Source organism: Plectropomus leopardus, chromosome 18 (genome assembly GCF_026936395.1).
Source record: "Plectropomus leopardus strain MGB_pleo_1.0 chromosome 18, ASM2693639v1, whole genome shotgun sequence".
NCBI classification, from domain to species: domain Eukaryota; kingdom Metazoa; phylum Chordata; class Actinopteri; order Perciformes; family Serranidae; genus Plectropomus; species Plectropomus leopardus.
Genome location: NC_142193.1, coordinates 19,425,135 through 19,447,151, shown reverse-complemented (window position 1 = coordinate 19,447,151; position 22,017 = coordinate 19,425,135). Strand labels below are relative to the sequence as shown.

Sequence of the window (22,017 nt, the reverse complement as noted above, 5' to 3'; positions counted from 1 at the left end):
AACGTTTTGTGAGTTCATGGGTGTATGTGTGTCGGGAGAAGGGTACTAAACTCAATGTTGGCGAGTTGGGGGTGCATTCCTCAGTTGATTTAGTGGGCATTAAGATGAAGAGGAATGTGTCAAAGCTGCGGAGACTTTAGTCCACTGTGGTGTAAACTGGCTGGGAGGAGCACTGGGGCTTTCTGACAGCTCAGACTGACGGATGACTGACACTCAGCTTAATGTGAGAAGGATGGAGAGCAGGGCAGAGTGGAGGGAGGATGAGCTGGGGAGGAGGTACCTGTTAAAGAAATGTGAAAGGTGTGATTGAAGAGGACAGTTTGCACTTTGGAGAAAGACACAGGAGATTAATGGAGATATTAGTTTAGGGGGGGAGGCAGAGTGTGGGCACCAGATGACATAAAGGGAAAGAGAGCGAACTAAGTCAAGTCAGGAGAGGAGGAGAGGATGCCAGAAGTGGGGATAAGCGAAAGGGGAAAAATGTGAAATAGAGTCACATTCACACAGGGACAAGGAGGGGCTGAGAAAAATAACGACTCAAATCAAAGGGATTTCAGAAGCTTATCTTTATTTGCTCAAGATGGTTTGATAGTTGAAAGAAAGACATACGGAGAGAGAGAATATAGAAAGATTTCTTTCATAAGGTCCCGTTTTATACAACATCAGTCGCTGGGTCGGTTGTGCAAGTTTTACAGATTACAGTAGATCAAAGGAAAGCAACACAAGTATATTTTTTCATTCTTTTATATATTTATAACATAGAAGTCATGTCCTAAAAACAGCTAACTCAAACTTCATTATTGACCCAACGTTCAAACTCTAAAGTGGTGCAAAAGCTTTCATCTAGCAATTTAACATAGAACAAAATGAGCTTAAACATGACGTGCGTGAGTGTGTGTGTGTGTGCGTGTGTATGTTTGTGTGTAGAGGATTCATATAGTCCTGAGACAGTGTAAGCATGTCAGACTGTGTTAGTGTGTGTGTGGACTGCTAACACTACAGCTGCTTTGGGATCCCACAGTTCAGACTGAATCACATCAGGGGATATTGGGACAAAGAGGATTTCTTGAGAAAAGAAGAAGCTTGTTAGTTAATTTGGTGGCTTCATATTGAAATCAACTGACTTTAACCCTTCAAAACCTGAGCAAACTGGCTTGATTTCTTTCGAAAACACTGGAAGAAGGCATAGAGCAATGATAGCAAGAAATGAGTAAAAAAAAAAGTACAAGAAAATCAACTGAAATTTTGTTTTAAAGAATAAATAAATAAATAAAATAATACTAATACTATTTATTACTGTTACTACAATTACTACTCATAATAATAATAATGATAATAATAATAAAACAAGGAAAGGACCTGGAAAAAGTATTTAAATTTTTAAACAATTTTAAATATATAATTATGCTGATTATAAGTACAATATTTCCCTAGCTTTTTTTTCTTTTTTTCCCTAGACATTTTTCCCTGGCTTTTTAAAAAATAATTTTCTGACTCTCTTTATTTCTTACAATTAGTGGAACATTTCTTGCCATGGTGCTTACTGCCTTTTTCTCTATGTTTTTGAGAGAAACCACACCAATTTGCTCAGAGTTCAAAAGTCTAAATACTTGTGAAAGGTGTCTGAAAGCAACACAAGAAAACTGATGCCGCTCCAGGTTTCAAAGGGCTAATTTACCCCCCCAACTGATAACAGCATTAATTTACACTTAAAGCACTAAAAATAAAACAGCCAAGAATTTATTTTTCTTCAAACCTCTACAGCTACGTTTTAGGGGGAAGCGATGTCTGTGTAGTGCGGGTCTGATTTGGCCTAGAAATGGCACCGCGCACATCCAGACATGAAAAAAAAAGGCAAACAACAGCCAGCGAAAAAAGAAATGTGTGCTCACTTTCTCCCGCTGTATGTAAACATGACTTTACTTCCTCCTTATTTCCTGAATTCACCCCATCCTTCATAAATTCATGAAAGTGCAAACGCCATTCTTTGACAGTCGAGAAGCATGCATTATATACAGTCTCCACACTGTATATATGACTCATTTACAGTGTGTAACGAGTTGAATGATCTCCGTCCTCGCTCCGATTTTTTCACCCCTGCATGTTGGTTTTGACATAAAGCTACATGACAGCACAGGCCAAGTCAAAGTGCACAAGATCAAAAGAAAAGAAACACGCAAAACGGAAAGAAAAAGGCAGGAAATGAGCGCCCTGTAGTTGTGGATGTTAAAACCCATGTCCTTTACCCCCGCATCCTCACCTCATCCCTCCCACAGACCCAAACCCTGATGCTGATGCTGCCCACCCCTGCTGGTGGGGCCCAGAGGGGCCGACGTGTCACACAGTGAGGGAGATGAAGCTGTTGTATCTCTGGATGTTCCTCTTGAGGATCTCTGAGCACGGCCCCAGCACACGCTCAAAGCGGGGCCTGTCCAGCTTCACACACTTGAGCGGACCGCGGGCGACTACGGTGGCTGCCCTGGGACGGTTCAACAGCAGGGCGATTTCACCTGCAGGAGGAGGAGGGAGAGAGGGCTATCAAAATCAAATGTTTGAAAACTTTGAAACCTGGATTGACATCAATTCTCTTGTGCTGCATCCAGACACCTTTCACAAGCTGTTTGACCCTTTGGAAAACCAGCAAACTGGATTGATCACTCTCATAAACATGGCAATGGCTAGAAATGCCCCACAAATTGCAAGAAATTCGTAAACCTAAAAATTTGTTTCATAGAAAAATTATCCCCAAAAATGAAAAAAATGGAAAGAATGTCCAGAAAACTGTTTATTATAATTTTATATATAAAATTACATTAGAGAAAAAATATAATAAAATACATAAAATAAGTACACTAGAGATGATGATAATTAATCAAAGATTGATAAATTGGTCGTTAAGAATTTAATCGAAAATGGGACATTGTATGGGTCAAGGCTACGCTGTCAAATTCATGCAACATTGCTGTGATCTTTGATTGAGGAAAAATGCTTTTGGTTTTAGAAAAAGGCAAAGTTTTAATGTTTTTTCAAAAATGATTAATTGATTAATCAATCATTAATTTTTACCAACAATTGCTTAAGGACAGTGGTTACAATTTGCAACCCTAAAATACTTTTTTTTTAGGTCATTTTCTTGTTTTGTTTTGTTAGGGGGTTTTAACAAAAATCAAACAAATTTGCTGAGTTTTTGAAGGGTTAAACCAGCTATGTTTTTAACTTTGTGTTTCCTGTCAAACTGTGAAGGGAAAAGGCTTCATCAGCCCACTTACCAAAGTAGTCGGAGGGTCCGAGGCGTCCAACCTCCACGTACTCCTCGTTGTCAGACCTGCGCTGCAGAACAGAAGCTATTCCCTGGAGACAGAGAAGAAGAGGAAAGTTGGAGGAAAGAAAAGACAGACAAAAGATAGAGCAGGATGAGAGGGAGAAAAAAGAAGAAAGGGGGTCGGGTGAAGAGGGGAGAAATGGAGGAAAGGAGGGGTGGGAGAGAAATGGAGGTTATTTAGCGAGGGGCTGAAAATCGTCAGGAGGATTAAGCCGAGGAAAAATTCCTTTCTTCATAAGAACACAGGTGCACGGGATTTAGCCCGCTTTTCTGTGGGATGCACACCTGTTTTGTAGCACGGGTATGAAGCATATATTCCAACAGGGTGCTTGATACAAAATCTGATTTGTTCTGCTTGATTTCCTCCAGAGTGTAATAAATACAAACATCTAAGCCAGGGATGTAAATTTATACGGCCTGCGGGCCAGAACCAGTCCGCCAAAGGGTCCAATCCATCCCTCTGGATGACAAGTCATCAAAAGCAGAGCCTGACCAAAATTTATCACCGAAAAATTAAAAAGTAAATACCACTAAATTGTGAAGAAAACATTTTTATTCTTTGATTTTTTGGGGGTTGCTGAAAAAATACAAATTAAATAGATATTTCCTGGCAATTACTGGTACATTTCAGTTAAGGGCATCTTTTACTTTTTATACAAAAATTAAGCATTTTTTATTGTATAAGTTTAGCAATATTTCAAAGTAAAAGTCCCACATTTCTATCTTGATATTACTTTAAATCTAAAAATTGAGGCACAATAAAAGAATCATTCCTGACTGAATAACGACAAATATTTGAGTTCAGGGGATTTCAACCTACATCCGTACTGAAAATATAGCATTTTTATTGTATCAAAGATTGTTAAACTTTAAAATATCCAATGGTTTTACCAGTCCGGCTCACTTGACATCAAATTGGGTTGTATGTGGCACCCGAACTAAAATGAGTTTGACACCCCTGATCTAAGTCCTGTTGGAAACCAAACTGACTCCTCAGTGTCTCCATCACATAATCCCCTTTCTCAGCATTCACCCACAAAATGGAAACAACGGTATTTTTCAAGATCTGAGACCTCCAATACAGTCTCCCTAAATGACCCCAAAACACCCCAAATCTTGCTCCGATAACATGTCGCTAACCCACATAGCCTAATTGTGCATTTGCAGACAGACACACATCCAGGCAACAAGGAACACAGATGGACTCAGGGCGAAACACAAACTCGCACGCTAATGCACACACACACATGCAGTGAGAAAATCAGCAGCTGATGTCTGCTGGACAGACTGACTGGACTCCACGACCAATCTCGATACGCATATTACCATCACCCTGCTGGTTGCTGTTGTGCGAGTGAGTGTGTGAGTCATCTAAAAAGTATAACGCAGGAAATTTGATTTCCGCTCGCTCTGCCCAACAGATGATAACACTTCATGCTGTCATATCTTGCAGCTGTTGACAAACTTTGTGTGTGTGAATGAATATTTATCTTTGCATATGAGTGTTTGCAGCCCCGTATGCCCACATTAACATGTAACACTTTCTCACAAGCGCGGCTGTTTGAGTGTGATGGAGCATAAGTTTGGCATGCATATGTTTCAACAGAGGTACAATATGTTTTAAATGTCCATGTCTAGACATTTACATGCACTCAAGTTCAGCTGTTAATTGGTAACAGGTAAGAAATCAGTGGGGGAACTTCCCAGCTTGTCTTGGACCGTGTCGTAAAACAGACTTGACCGTTCCAGCACCCTCCCTCTAATCCGTCTCTGCTCTCTCTGCTCCATCTGCTGACCAGGATAATAATGCTAAATATGAATATAATGAGCTTTAATGAGAACCCCAAAATGGGCAGCTCTTGACTGCGGGCACACAAAGGTGAGACTGTATTTCAGTGAAAGGGATATGTGTGTGACTAAGTGAGTTTGCGCTTGAAATGGACTGTGGAGAAGTGGGCAAGGTGGAAGTGATAATGTAGCCGAGAGTGTTGGAAACTGACTGACACGTTATTGTAGAGTCACTCTCTACAAAGTGAAAACCTCCAGGGCTAAAATAAATGAAGCAAATGCAGAAGTGCCAAAAACTGCAGTTCCTCAAATGGCCACTTGGGGCTGGCTCCAGAAGCAAGTAAATCCGCATAAACATCTATGTTATAATGCCCAACGTTACAGCAGAAATAAAAATGTTTTAAGTCAGAATTTTTAGATAAAGCACCCAATTAAATGTTAATAAGGCTTTAAGTTGCACATATTTAACTCTCTGAACCCTTGATCTACAGCAATTTTATTGTGCTGCGTTCAGACGTCTCTTACAAGCTATTCAACCCTTGAAACCTAAGCAGATTGGTTTGATTTCTTTCTTAAATATAGGGGAAAACAGTCAATGACCAACTTGGCAAGGAAAGTCCCACAAATTGCACGAAATGAGTAAAAGATGACAAGAAAATGAAGAGATACACAAAGAACAGTTAAAGACTATTAGAGTAAGTTGTGAGTGTTATTTGGACAGTGTGTACTGTGTGGTTTCAATAGATTTAGCTCGATTTGACGAGCTCGACAGGCGGCGAGGTTTGAGGCCAAGTTCCCGATCACTTGTTGACTGCATGAAATTTGTCTGATTAGGCCAAGTGATTAAAGATTAGCCAGTCTCAGTAGCTGAACTGATGGCCCAGTTCAGTTATCTGAACCAATCTGAGCACGAGACTGAAGGCGGGAGTCAGGTTTTTGCTGCTCTGGGTCCTAATGCTGCTCCAGACTGCTGCCTCACTCCTCATAAGCATGCAGCAGAAGCGGCAGCAGCAGGAAAAAAGGCTGGTGGTTCACAGTTTGTTTTTGTGGTTGACTAAAATGCTGCTATGCTGACCAGTGAGCCTTTTTGGTGCATACTGGATGGCATTAAAGTTGCAATGTGAACACAGCATGAGGAAGAAGACGGTTACTAGACTGCAGCAAATACAGTCTAAATGGCATGGAGATAGAGGGAAATTTAGACACCCCCATCGGACTGATTCAAGTTGTTATGAAGTTTTTGCTAATCCAAAAAAACTTCTGTTTTCATTCATTTAAGAGTCATTTTAACTCATTATGATGATAATATTAAACCACAATATTTTCTGAGACAGTTATCGTATTGTGAAAGACTCATACTGTTGCTACCCTAATTAATATTAACAATAATAATAATAATACATTTTTTTATGGATCGCTTTACACCATGCTCAAAGAAGCTAATTATGAACTAGACAAGTCTCTAATTCACACATATCTGATGTTTTTGGCATTCGACACCTCAGCCGAATGCAAGTTTTTGGAATACTTGGACTTTTTCCAGAGTTTCCATTCAATTTTTTTTTCAAAGCATGAATTGAAAATGTGCATAAAAACAGGAGGATGGAAATACCATCACAGATAGTTAACCACGATGACTGTTCATAGAGAAACAAAATCCCATAGAAATATACCCCGTCATCTGCAACATCGGCCATGTTTAATCCCACACTTAAACACTGCAGTAACCACATTTATTGAACTTCATCGCTTCACACCAAACTGGTGGTTTGAGTGCAGAAGGCGCATAACACAGTGAGATGTGAATGGAGCAAGAATGGAGGGGAAAGGGGCATCGAAGCTCTTGTGTTTATAACCACTTGATTCCTCTCCTTTCCATTCATGTCCAAACAAAGAAAGTGAGACAGTGCAGCACTGCCAAGTACAGTAGTTCATTCGTGAACGGGCCTCTCCCGGTGTGGTCCAGATAACCATCGCGTACTGTACCTCCCACCCAAGGGGCAGCGCTCTGCACCACAGATATTTCTTTTATAAACATCTAAGATCCTCCTCACCGTGCAGGGTGCGAAGAACTGGAAACAACACGAGATAGAGCAGCAGAAAAGGCAGAGAGAAAGGGAAGACAAACAGAAAGTATGAATGAATGAAGTCAAAGAGAAATGTGAGCCAATTAGAGCAGAAGGAAGAAATCATAACCACTGCTGCTTGCTGGTCAGATAACGCTCCTTCCAGAACTCAAACGCACATTCACTCTCGTAGGCATACCTAAACATACATACCACACGCAGAGCGTAGCAAGTCGGCTCGTGGTGACTTGTCTAAATGTAGCATCTTGCAGGAAGTAACAGTGAGAGAAAGAGAAAGACAGAGAGAGGCACAAGCAGAGATGGAGAAAGAAAGGTGATATCCTGAGTAGCCTGTTCACGAGGCCACCCAGCACCAGCGGTGTCTGCACCTTCTCATTCAAACATAAACACACTCACACACACACACACACACACACACACACACACACACACACACAGAGGCCTAAGGGCTGCTTTTCAAAGAGAAAATGACAAAACTAGATATACCGCCATGCCGGTGTACCTCTGTGCACCAGTTAAGTTGCACTTACAGTTTAAATCCGTCTGTGAAAACATGGATGCTTAACACACATAAGATCTTCACAATCAGCACAGTTTCAAGGTGGACACCCAAGGTTCCCGAGTTAAGGCAAAAGACATGTTTTTTTTACAAATTCACCATGACCTTCACCTTTGACCATTAGATTCTAATGAGTTCATAAATCCAAGTAAACATTTGTGCCAAATTTTAGGAAACTCCCTCAAGGTCATCTCCAGATATTTAGGTAATTGAGAACAATGCAAGGTCACAGTGACCTTGACCTTTGACTACCAAATTCTTAATCAGCAAGTCCACTCACGTTTGTGCCAAATCTGAAGAAATTCCCTCAAGTTGTTCTTGAGTAGTCCTGTCCACAAACTGAGACTGACGAGGTCAAAGTGACCTTCACCATTGACCTTCGAGCTCCAACATCTAATCGGTTTATCCTTGAGTCCAAGTGAACATTTGTGCTAAATATGAAAAAGTTACCTTGATGATGTTTTTAAAATATTGTAGTCAGGCGGGGTCACAGGAACCTTGACCTTTGACCTATGACAAGCATAATCTAATCAGTTTATCATTGAGTCCAAATGACTGAATGAATTCAAAGAAATTCCCTTGAGGTGTTCTTGAGATATTGTGTTCACAAGAATGTGTCGGACAGACAGAAATATGGACAGACAGGTGGACGGTAAAACCTGAAAACATAACGCCTCCAGCCTTGGCTATCGCCAGCGTGGAGGCATATAAAATTGTTTCACCCAATTAGGACCTGTTAATCTCTGCCTCTGCTCTTATTTCTGTGTGCTTGAACTAAAAAAATGTCTTCATTCATTAACTTCATTGATCTTGAGTCTATAAAAGTGTGTGTTGAGCTCCATTAGCTAAATTGCAGTTCAGCGCATACATGTAGGTTACAGTAAAAGGAGATATATTGTAGACAACCTGCAGAAGATTTGCCTTCTGTGTGACCCTCAGGGACCCTTTAGATCCCCTCAGTGTGATTGCTTTTGTGCTGGGTCAAAGGACAACAAAGAGACATGTTGAGTTGCTGTTCAGATTGATGATGGGAGGAGATGAGAATGAATGCATTCGCAGAGAGAATGGCACGAGGAAGAACAACCCTCAACGGACTCAATTTTCTCAATTTTACTCATATGACTTACACTTGAGTAAGACTCGAGTCATGAGTCTGATTGGCTACACTTCAAAATCAAAAAAGATTTGTAATTCCAATGTGACATTAACACTAATGACTCAAGACTTCAAGATGAAAAATATGACCGACATTTAAACTTTTCACCGTGTCAATGTACAGAGGAGTCTGATGGGGGATTTACAAACTGTGACTTTGTCCTTTAACTCTGTTAAAAGGTTACAAATTAAGAAAAGTAAACCATGTAATAAGCAGCACTGAGCAGCCCTCATCTCACTGTTTTTTTTTTTCAACATGTTTCAAAACTCTATTTGAATACTTTCAAATTCTCACTAATCCACTATTTTGCAAATATCCTAATATTCAAATTCTAATGCGGGTTGTTTAAACAGCATATGCCTTTTATAAATGTAGCATTTTGCGATTAAGAGGTTGGATATGTTGATAATATCCAGGTTTTAGGAGCATTCTTTGGACATATATACAGCATGTTCAGAATTTGGGATTTTTACTGCAGTTTGCAACATGTGACCTCTTGTCTGTGAGGTCTGTGCATCGTCATGCATGCATCGTACACAAACCACCTATGCATGCTCAAAAGAAAAGTCCAAATTTCTGGTCAGAAGAGGGAACAAACCTACATTATGAAAGACTTATGTACAAATATCAAAATGACAACCTTTTCGAAGATGGTGGTTAAAGGAATGACACAGGGAGGCTGTGCTCACATGGTTTAACAAGCTGCAACAGGTGGAAAACCAAAAAAATCTTATTTTAATGCAAAGAAGCAAATTTGCTCAAGCAGCTCCAGCTGTTCCACTTTCCCATATTTTAACGTGATAAATGACACATTAGGGCGGGTAAATCAGAGTGTGCACAGCTGTATGTAAATGGGAAAATCACACTCATTAGCCATATAAACAGCTTAGAGCAGTATTGCCTTTGTCTGTAATATTTTGTGCATGTAACCAGAGTCACTGACATATTGTGACATGTTCAACAAGCTTTCTTGTCCCTCTTTCCCCCTCTGTTCATGTGCATAATTTTAGGCAGCAGTCATATTGGATGGATTATTTACAATAATACCTACTGACCAGGAAGAGACTCATAACGGCCTCATAGCGATACTAAGGAACTGCAAAGAGACACAAAACAACTACAAAAAGGCACAAAACGACCAAAAAGTCTGTGCATCGTGCTCCTTCGTAGGAGAGATGGTGGGGCCTTTTGGATGTTGGTGCCCAGGGGCCCATTGTCCTATAATATGCCTAAAAGAGTGTTGAGAACACGGTTGACAGGATGCTGGTCTTGAGTGTGTGAGCATGAGAAAGAAAGAGTGTGCATGTTGGGTGAGCAGATGCAAAAGCCCTGAAGAAAAGAGGAAATGGAGGAAAGCGAAGAAGGAGGGGAAGTGAGGGAAGGTGAGGCTGAGTCTTCACGGCCCCAGAGTTCTGTAAAGGCTTGTTTGTACAGTGTGAGAAAAAAAAATGTAAACATGTCACTTTTCATTAGGGCCCTATTCCTCCCGGGCAGGCAAAGAAAGTGATGCCTCTATACCTCCCTTTTGATAATCCTCCCCATCAGCAGCATGTAATTAGTGATTGTGGGGTTTTACTTTGGCTGATGCTCCGAAACCGCAGAAACAACAAAAGAGTAAGAAGAGACAGAGGAGGACAGAGGCGGTGGGAGTGAAAATGAGTTCTGAATGACTGAACTGACATCTCGCCCTGGTTTAGTCAAAAGAGATGTAGGTGTGAAGAATAAAGGAGAGGATGGTGTCGCAAAACCAACAAAATGATTCTCTCCCTGGGTTTTTTTTTCTTTGAAGTATTTCAAGGATATAAAGAGGGCCCTCGCATAAAACTAGGATGTCTATGCAGTAGAAAGACACAAATACTTTTGAAATTCGCACTACATGATCAGAGAAAAAGGACGCTTTTGCTCAAGAGATAGAAAACCTACAACTGCCAGAATGCATCGGACCAAAAAATGCTCCTGCTGGTGGGAAACGTGATGCGATGTCATCCATTCAGCACAAAGATGGTCGGCTGGATCTCACAGTCAAAACGGTAAACTACAACATGCTTCTGAAAACATTTCGGGCGAGAAAAAAGCAAAGCTGTAACACGAACAGTATGGTGCCCATTTTCTGTGCATAAATTCTTGGCACTACAGCGAAACAGAGAATAAAAATACATTTCTGAAAACATTTTAGGTGAGAAATAGAAAGTGCAGTAGCATAATCTTGATTTTTATTTGGTCAGAACTGCCTAGTTTAACCATTTGATTGGATTTCACATTAAGTTTGAAGACACAGAGAGAGTGGCGGTTGTGTCTCTAATCAGCTGTATATTCTTGGTGTCTGCAGTTGGTGGCGGGAAATACGAAAATGTACAGTCTGTAGTTCACTCTGCTGGATGACACATTTTTACATCATTTGGGGGAGTTTCGCCGTGGTGGGAGGGGGGATATTACGGCACTGGTTAGATGGAGGGAAGTTTGCCACAGTTCATCTACACATACTATCCACATTATTTTGATACAAAGCCGGTTGAAAATCAGAGAAGTATCCCTTTAATCAACCTTTCTTTCCCTATGCCCTCCCTGCCCTCTTTGACTCATCCTCTCTCTCTCTCTCTCTCTCTCGTCTCCCTCCCGAGAGGCTGGGTCTCCTGACCCCGTGTGAAAGTCAGCAACACACATTCCACCACAGTCCACCCTGCTCTGGGAAAGTCAGGCCCTGCTGCACAAGCGACAGAGAGAGTAAGGAAGGGAGGGACTGAGAGAGAGAGAGAGAGAGCTTAGGGAAAATGGAAGATAGACAAAAGAAAGGGAAAAGGGATTAAAGAAAGAGACAAAAACTGCTGTTGGGTGAGGCTCTGTGTCTGCTGTGACAAACTCACATACTGGACTGAGCTGCCTGCCTACAAAGACTCCATCCCTGTCCCTCCTCCTTCTCTTCTTCCGGCTCCGTCTCCATCCTATAATCCCCCTGATTTTTCTGCTAATTTTGCCTTTCTCCTCTCTGGGATGTACAAGTCTCAGTTTGATGAGTCATGCATAGCTACGGCAACAGCTATAAATGTGTCCTAAACCCCAATTTGGTTCATTTTCTGCATGGTCAAACAGGCTTTTAAAGGATTTCTGCAGTTTCAAGAGGTTTCAGTTGGAGGCTTCAAACTTGACCAACACTGGTTGGATAATGTGAGGTGAACATCAGATATGTACAGTGCAGTCTATGAATGTTTTGACAGGGACATATGTGTTTTATGCTTTAGCTTATTTGATATGAAACACAAGTCTATGAATTTCAACTCTGAGCATTAAGGCCCAGAAACATCAAAATGACATCAAAGAACTAGTGGAGATGTAGGCTGACTGTTGTTTTGCCTTATGTCGCTTATGTCTCGGCAAAAAAGTTGTACTTGGACACAAGACACACACACTGTGTTCATTATTCTAAAAACCAGAATACTGATAGGACGGATTCAAGATGCTAATTAGCCAGTTGACCAACACAACCACATGCTGAAAGAGCAAAGGATATTTACTGTGAACTGACACATTTTTGGTGGAGACAGGAGAAGCTTTTTTTTACCTTTTTTTTTTCTTTAAAGGTTGATTTATAGTTTATATATAAAACCAGGCCCGAGCTGTTACACGACCAGAACTCTAGAGCGGTAAGTGAGAACTTTAAACATTTAAATCTCAAATTTAATGTGACCCAATACTTACAAACTGCGATGTTTAACTTTGAAAAGAGGAGGAACTAGGAGATTGAAAGCATAGATGAAAGAAGGATAAAGAGGAGGAGTGCTGTGCTGGAGGGGCACAGGTGGAGAGAAAGAATCACAGCCAGCCAAAAGACGGATAAGCAGCGATACATCACTCAGCACCTTTGATAAAATCCTCCTCCGACTTAACCGCACCTAACCGCTCCCATACACTGTAACCAATGCACTGCTCCCTAGAGCTGCTGTTAGACAGACAGAGCTACTGACAGAGCGACTAACCTTCAAGTAGGTCTGAGAATGAGAGGGGACAGGAGGACAAACGACAGCAGATTGGGCCCCCACCCCTTCAAGACACGGGGCCCTCTTGACTTGACCCTGGTGAAAGCTGTGTAAGTATGGAGTTAATCAAAAGTGTGTTAGGATGACAGGCAGGGGGCCCTTCATGAAGCTGCACTAGGGGCCCCTGCTCCACAAAGCCTGTAGTGTGTGGGGGGGGGTTCTTCACACAGGAGCCATGGTGGTGATCCGGGACAGGGGGACAACACCAGGTAGTCTGTCTGCTGGTGGAAATAAACCTCAGGGCCCACCAACATCCATACGTGATAATATGCACGTCAACCCCAGCTGGCCACCTGATGACACATACACGGTCTTGGGCCCCGTATGTCAGCACATACAGCTTAAAGGAAATGTGACAGTAAGAGAAAGTCACCACACATCCTGAATTACTACTATAACAGGCCGATGTAGCACTGAGACGGCATCCATTAGTTTGTTGGATCCTGTTTTGATGCCTTGAGTTTGGCATTTTGACCATCGCCATCTTGGTATTTAGGAACCAGAACTTACCATATTTGGATGAGAGGGTGGAGCTAACCCTAAGGGCCTGTGCGTAGCTAGCATTTTTTTCTCAGTGCCGGCGTCTTTTTACAGCTGTTCCCTGTGAGGAGCAGGTGTTTGCATCTGCATGTGGCCGCCTTACAGTCTATGGTTCACTGTGATAATGCTGATGGTAATTTTCACAAAACCACTAAAACAAAATGTACAAGAAAAATGAAATGTCTCAAGACTTTTAGGCCACCAAAATGTTGCAACTAAGCTTTCATGAATGAAAACATACTGAAAAAGTGGCAGATAGAATATGCCTATACTCTGTGAATCTGGGGTGCCATGGTTACGTTTCCTAAGCAACATTGTCGTTATGGAAGCAAATTGGAAACAGACAACACCCAGCTGTTATTAAAAGTCTCCATTTCCCTAGTTATGCATAAATGTAGGCTACCAAAACATTAAAACAAGTCAGTTATATAAAAATTCACCTCACATACAGTTGTCGTAAATGTTGAAATAACCTATAGCGACCAAAACGAAGTTGGGCATTTTAACATGAAGGTCTATGGGGACCGACTGGCTTCTGGAGCCAGCCTCGAATGGCCATTCAAGGAACTGCAGTTTTTGGCACTTAATGCATTGGCTTCATTTTGCGGAGGTTACAAGCGGTGACCTGGAGGTCACCGCTTGTAACACACGTACACTCACACACACTCACACACACACACACAGGCCTTCCCACAGACCTTACCTCTGTAATAATGAAGAAGTCATCCCCAGGTTCTCCCTGCACCACTATCTTCTCTCCATCCTCAAACTGAACGGGCTCCAGAGCATCAGCCACAGTCAGACGTTCCCACTTATCCAAAGACTCTGTGAATGGAAAATGCACAAAGATCAGTAAGAACAATGTTTTGTTTACACTGATGAATGTAACAGTACATGGATGCTCTATGTGTTTTTAATGTGCTCTGTGGTTTCAGAGGATGACTCTTGCTCAACTCCAGTAAACTGGTGGGAACGATAATTCCTACCTCTGGCTAATCCAGTCATTCATCAGGGACTGTTCCCTCTAAAATCCCCCCTGCCTCCTCCCTCCTCTAATGGAGCCTCATGGAGCTAAAACACCTTGAAACTAATTCCTGAATCTGTAAGACCTCAGCTCTACTGATTCTGGGATGTGGTGACAGAAAGCTGACCATACCGTAACATAGTCTTATCCCAAAGACGGTTGAACATCCTTGAGAGAGACGCTCGCTCAGGGCAAACATACATGAGAGCATATGCTTGGTGCTTGTAAAAGCACCTCATATTACCCCACATATTTTTATAGACAAAATTTTAATGAACTTTCTCTGACAAATTCTTGCCCGACCTGACAAGTGTTTTTCAAACAAACTCTATTTAGACATAATTTTAGCCAGCTAGCATAAATAAAAGGAGAGATGGAACAAAAACAAAAGCGTATATAAAGGTTAACAAAACATTTTCATAGATGTTAGAGTAATGTTACGTCAACAGCTACAGAAACTAAGTTTGTTGTTATGTTGCATTTCACAGACGGTTACGCACAGATGCCTGCTTTAACAATGTCAGTACACACAACAAATTCCAAAACTTTAAATGATTTTCAATAATCCCAATACTTTTCCAGGCCTGGTAAACGTGGTTGTGAAATTCTGGGAATTTTCCAGGTTTTCCATGACCTTGTGAAACCTGCCCGTGTGAAGTGTGATTCAGTTACAATTCAGGGACAAAACTTAGATTGGTACCAGTATTTAATAATAACTATTAAATTAACTTAAATATATGAAAAACTATTTATATTTAGTAATAAGTAACTTTGAAACTTGGAATAGATTTTTATTTCTGATCATTTTTTAAAATTCCTTTAAATTTACAAGGGGAACATTTGTGCAAAAACCTGTGATAGGATCTATCTTTTTCAGTTTTTGTTGATCCTGAGAGCCGGTGGCGACAGCTGTCTTTCCGACTGTTCAACCACATGTACAGTGACGTGGTTAGCCCCGGGATATTTCTAGAAGCTGTTGGTATTCACACAGAAACCAAAAACACAGACGGTCACACATCTTCACTGGGAAAAATGTTCCAACCAGAGGAGTTTTCAGCAACGCTGAATGATTGATATTTTTAGCAAGAGGACTCACTAATAACTAAATACCTCCATATGGGAGATTCACCAAATGAGCTCTTCCTTTTTTCACAATTCAGTAGATCACCGATGTCTTATCTTAACAGTCTATATATCTATAAGTGGAATGTGACCTATCTGCAGTGAAAACACTCCTTGTCTTTAGTTTTGTCTGGATAAAAGGATGATTCAGTGTTTTGATTTGACTAAGACGTGAGTTATAGGCGTAAACTTCAACAGAATCTCTTTGTCTGAGACTATTGTCTCCTGATGTGCTCAGTAACTGATCCCAGTGTGTGTGTGTGTGTGTAAATGTGTATGTTCTTAGGATTAACTAAGGTGAAGTCTGATCAGTTGAAGGTGTCCAGTGTCCGCTTCGGTGGGGCCGCGGTGTCTGCCGGCCCCAGATGGATGTCCTCTGTCTGGCTTGAAGCTAAAGGCAGCAGGTCCTATAGTAGTGATCCTTCACAGCCTGGCATGTAATACGATACACAAATGTGTCGACCAAAGAACCTACATTTCACGCTCTGCAGAGCCACTTGGATCACCTTGCTACACACATTACACACAGCACACGGGGAACTGGCCATTGGGATGTGTGACAAAGAGCATGTTGTTTTTCACCCCCCTTCACTCCTTCACATCAAGGGCTTGTACCCAATTTCGTGGCTATCTCAAAAATCAAAGACAAACAAAAACACTCCCGCCTCCTACCCCTCCTCCAATTCAAAGAGGTGGAGCGGAGAAGCAGAATGACAGAAAGAGGAATGAAGAGAGGAAAAGCACTTGGAAGAAGGAGGCGGGCTTTTGAATGCAGGCCTCGACAAGGCTGTCGAAAAGGGAGATGCAGAAGAAAGGAGGTGAATGAAAAGAGCGTAGATCTCACAGAGACGTTCTCCTAAGACCTGAATTGAGTGTATGTGTTTACTCAGCCAGCTAATAACTCTGTACAGGGGGCATGGCCTTACTCTATACACCACACACACACGATCAAGTGGAAGGGGATGAGATGTCAGTTCCAATTGCAACTCGTTTTCAGAGTCTGAATGAATCTCATTTGCCGTTCCTCCGATGGCCTGTGCAGGCTGGTGTTATCCAAATTCCAGTGGGGAAAAAGAGAGGCTTATCTTAACTCCCTATTCTTTAATTGTCCACACAGCGTCATTGCAGAGTGTGACTGGCTTTAGTATGAACAGTGCGAGAAGATTAGGACTGTACACACAGACCTTACTCAGCTGTGAGCCTGGTGTGACAACGTGCGCCTGTGTTTATGTGGGCTAATCTATATATGTTGCACTATGCAGATTTAACTGCCTGCACTCTGGACTCTCTGACCTGGTGTTTAAAATTAATGCGTAGCGTACACGTGCTAATTCTACACTACACCAAAATGCAGAAACAGTAAACACAAAGCCGGCATATTTATTACGAAATATTTTTTTAGACGTATTCAAAGATTTACCAAGGATGGAGACCTTGCTGAGGAACTCTTCATACATCTTTCTCTTCCTCAGTGTGCTGCCCTGGAAGACAAAAAGAGGAGAGACATTCACTGTTAGACACACACTGAAACTGCACTCTACAGTTATCTGCAAAATGATCAAAATGTTTTGGTTTCAACAATAGGAACTGATTTAAGGGTCCAGTGTGTAGGATTTCCTGGGAAATATTGGCAGAAAATGAAGATAATATCATAAGTGAGGTTTTTTTTTTTTGGTGTTGAATCACCTGAAAATAAGAATAATTGTGTTTCTGTTACCCGAGAATGAGGTGATTTTATCTACATATACGGGAGTGGGTCCTCATCCATAGAGTCCTCCATTTTTCTGCAGTAGCCCAGAACAGACAAACCAAACAGTGGCTTTCGATGGGCGCCATTCACATATTTACCGACCTCTAAATCTTACTCACCGATCCTTCAACTTAATTTTGCTGTTAAAACTTCCTTTGATTAAGTATGGTCTTGATTGCAGGACTTTTATGTGTTATTGGTTTTACTCCAACAAATGATCTAAATACTTTTAACAAATGATTCTAAAATGAACAACTTTGAATCATTTGGGGAGTTGCTACTGAGAGAGAACCTGGAAAAACTATACATGTTTGTGGTCAGATAGTTACTGTAAAATTTATAGTATCACAAACAACAGAAAGTGATACTGTTTTTGTAACTCAAACATTGTTTTCACAATAACAATGAAAAGATTTTTTCAGGACATATAATATTTTTTCATTTCACTGTCAATTTTATTTCATCAAAACTTCAACAAAATCAGTAGTGCCGCATTAAATAATAAATTATGGCGACATTCAAAGTAAAATCGCAGTACGGGGGCATTCTATTTAAAATGACAGTACAGGGACCAAGAGTGACGACGCAGTTCATTGGGTCACACTTAGGGACTAGTGTGGTAATTTTCATTATATGTGTGTGTGTGTGTGTGTGTGTATCTGTGTGTGTGTGGCCCACCCCACCCACCAGGCATGGGGACTTTCCCCTCTCTGCCTCTGCCATGAACATCAGGTGCTTCCTGACAAGTCCAGACCCAGAGGACCCCTTCCCTGAATGCATTTCTCCTTTTTTACCCCCCCATCACACACACACACACACCTTCGTTGCACAGAGCCACTCGCAGAGAGCGGGAACATAAAGAGAAACAGAGAGAGTGAGGAGAGATCTTGTCCGCCCTGTGTCTGCCTCTGCATATGGAAATGATATATTGAGGCTTGGGGTGTCTTTAGCGCATAAGTGCCTGAGTCCCGCTGCTGCCTCTAATTTCATATAATTTCACATTTTGTCTTAAAAGGGGAGAAAATGTTCCCAAGTGAGCCAACGTCAAGCTCAAAATCGTAAACAACTTGATTAAAGGAATTCTAGCCTGCATCGCCTCCCTCTTGGATAAATGATTTGAGTGTGTGTGTGTGTGTGAGCGGAGTGTGCAGTCTGTTTTAAGTTCTGCCACTTATGTTTCGTTGCTGTCTCTGCAGAGACGAAACTTCATGCTCATTAAGCAAGCAAATACAAATACTCACACATGTATACTATATCGCAATCTCACACAAACACACACATGCACCTTCCACAAAAATGTCGAGTTGGTCTCCTGATTTCATAGCCTCCCCGTAGAGCTCCTCAGACAGGCTTGCTGGGCTTAAAGGCTTACCATGCGTACATAACATTACATTACACAGCAGATCTGATTTATGCGACTGGTGTAGGAAGGGCTGGGTGGGCCAACATGAGGGTTGACTGGGCTGGATGGAATGAAAATGATACTTTTCTAAATTTCTGATTCTAAAATTTCATCATTCATTTTGCTGTTTTTTTTCCCTCTTTGCATTCTTTTTATCTGTCCTTCTCCTTCCTGTCTACTTGGGAGGTGCATGAGCGCATGTTTCATGTACAGAACTCCCCGACTCCTGTTGTTGGCCCTAATGTGTTCGCTCCTCCCGCGGTTAAAGATGAACCAGCCTCTGTGTCTGCTCGCTGTCTTTGAGGTCGAATCATCAAAGAGTTGAGGTGTGGAGCGAAGCCAGACTAAACCAGCCGTACCTTTACGCCCCGTTCCCATCACCTTCATCTCTGTCCAATGCGAAACACATCCATCCTCATTTCTTGGTATCATCGCTCCTCGTCTCCTTTCGCGTTGTTTGTTGACAGTGGTCTGTCAGTTTGTTAACGGCTTTGTCTGTAGCTGTTAAAATACTAAGATGACACAACAAGGTGGGTATTGTGTGACTGTTGGTAACACAATGGAGAGTGTGTTTATCACAGGGAATGGTATTACATTGTTTACTAAATGCACTCCTGGATATCGGGGAGAGGAGGAGCTGTGGGGTGGGGGTGAGGTGGTTTTGAAAGTCTCTGATTTTGCACGACAACTAAGAAGCTCATATTCTTATCAGGATTCTCAGTGGTTGAAAGTGATTCAAGGCCAATTTTGATGATGCTGACTGTGGCATGGGTACATGTCATTTTTGCCAGTTGGTGGTGGCTTAAGGTACAGGCTAAAGGGAGAACCACAGGGTTTCACACACATTTATTTATTTGTGGCAGCCTGCCACAATCAAAACATCTGCTGCCACAGATAGTTTTTCTTTTTTTGGAACTGGACCGTTTATTTGGAGCACTGTTGGAATACATAAACTGATCAGTGATTGATTGCATCACACTCTCGGAGTGCAAAGCGTACTCTGGGCACAGACAGAGCAGCAGAATGTCATGAACATTGACAATGAAAGTTCATTCTCCTGGGTCTAAAAGTTTGCGTTCACTTACTGCAGCTGCTCATCTCATTCATTGCTGTGATCTGATCAACTCTGAAGGGATCTACAGATCAATTATTCATGTTGCAAGTCACAAACTGCTGCTGAAGATAAGGAAAAGAATTTGTAGAGAGTTCTGCCTTCACTGTGTTCACAGACCCGCAAAAAACCCTGAATTTAGAGGACACAGATTGATACCCCTGGTCATAAGCTACCGCCACATATACACTCATTCTGTGGGAAACACTGAACCATAAGTGACATCTTCAAGGGCAAATGCAAACATGAAGATGTTCTGAAATTAGGTTGGAATTAACTAGTTAATTCCAGTCAATTACATTTTAGATTGAATAACAATTGAGTCTATAAAATATCAAATAACTGTGAAAACTGCCCCTCAGAGGTTCTTTCTGAGAGTGTGCTTGTTCTTTCTCTTCCCTTTGCAAGTAGTGGGCGGGCAGTGCAGGTCGTTATCAAAGCAGCCTCACCTGGGCTCATGAGCCAGCAAGCTTACAAAGCTGGGCGGTTCAGTCTGCCTCGAGCTCTCTCAGCGCTCTCAGCTCCCACATGGTCCTTTAGTTTGGTTGATTTGTCTTGTCTTTTCTTTGAGCATTCTACATCTTCATTCATCATTTTCCACTCACTGTGGCACTCGCACACACATCTGATGTTACTGGTTATTCACATCTCATTCATTTGTTTTGTAAAGAAAATTATTGGATAAACATTTTCACTGAACCCTGAGTCAGTTCATGACAGTGAGTCCAACATGAAATCTTCAAAATGCCGATTTGTTAAACTAACAGTCATCAGTCTAAATGTATTAAATTTAAAATGATTTAAAAGAGGGAAAAGCAGGGAAGCTTTAAACCTGAGGAGCTGGAACCAGAGAAGATTTGCACATTTTAGCTCGATTGTATACTAATCACCTGTGAGTCTGAAAGCCAATATTTTGGAGGTTTTGGTGTAGCCAGCAAATATCCGTATAACGTATATCTGGGCCAGGACCTCCTCTTCCATGTGCTGTCATTGTTTTCAGCCCAATTAGCAATTTAAGATAGAGAATGAAGATAGACTTAAGAGACAATGATTTCTATTAACTTAGCAGCATTTACATCACCTCGACATGACGTACAAACACAAACAAGACAAGAGAGTCAAGAGAGATGAGAGAGAAAACTGAGGAATGTCATTAGGGATTTTATCTCATTTTCATGAAATTATATTGTGAACATTGCATTTCTAAAATGGAGCGAACCCACTGTTTACCTGCATGCAACCAAAGCCCACTCAAACGTGACTAGTCAATACCACATGAACTACAAACAGAAACCAGAACACTTCCGATACCAAAATCTTGTCCCACAGATTCTGCATTCCTATGCACATATCTGTTTATAGAAATTACTCAATAGATGTGTCTTGAAATACAACTGATGATAATATATAGACCTATTTATTGAAGGTAACTGCACAAACTGTAAAACCCAACTTATTAATAAGACTACATGGAGATCCAGTCGAGAGGCAGATGTGCAAACGATGAAACTGATGGTAGCTGCAGCACACCTTCCTGACCTCCTGACTAACTAGCTGCAGACACAGGCGCTCACCATAATTCTACTGGGAAACACACACACATACTTAGACACACAGAGAATGCTCATTGTGTTGGCCTAAGACGCTGCCAGAATACCACACTTTATAAAAACAGCTTTACAAATCATTGACAGCAATAATTAACTACAGGTTCACATAATTGAATTCTGCTTCACCCCGTCTCCCCTCCTGCTGCTGCTGGAAGGAACGAAGGAATGAGAGCCAGAGAGAGGGAGAGAGAGCGAGAGAAAGAGAATCCTTTCAAAGAAAGGTTACCAGGGCAGACTGTGCCCTCAGTTTAACTATGCGCTTAAGAGGTGACATGAGTGCTGGGCAGGTCTGTGCCAACTTTACATTGAGCTAAAGGGTCCTAACACCGACCTCGTTCCATCTCAGCAGGTTTAAACTGTTCGACACAGAGCAGAACATTCACCGCTGATGAAGGCTTAGATGCACATGGGTATTTGGAAGGTTAATTGGAGGCTATCTTAATTTATTTGGAGTATGGTGTTAGGAACATTTAGAGGAAGTATTTAGTTGGGCATGGAGACAGTAATTAGTC

The 22,017-nt window shown here is 41.5% G+C and overlaps 1 protein-coding gene across 3 annotated transcripts in view; it reads right to left on the bottom strand.

Moving 5' to 3' along the window:
- Positions 1–551: 551 nt before the first annotated feature.
- prkar1b (protein kinase, cAMP-dependent, regulatory, type I, beta) overlaps positions 552–22,017 on the bottom strand; it is an 83,021-nt gene continuing 61,555 nt past the window's right edge. For all 3 annotated transcript variants that reach the window (XM_042504863.2, XM_088069138.1, XM_042504864.2), the window contains 4 exons: positions 17,053–17,113; positions 14,190–14,311; positions 3,270–3,351; positions 552–2,510 (listed from right to left, as the gene is read on the bottom strand). In XM_042504863.2, the coding sequence (XP_042360797.1) occupies positions 2,338–2,510; positions 3,270–3,351; positions 14,190–14,311; positions 17,053–17,113 (438 nt within the window). In that variant the 3' untranslated portion in view covers positions 552–2,337. The remainder of the gene's footprint in view (positions 2,511–3,269; positions 3,352–14,189; positions 14,312–17,052; positions 17,114–22,017) is intronic.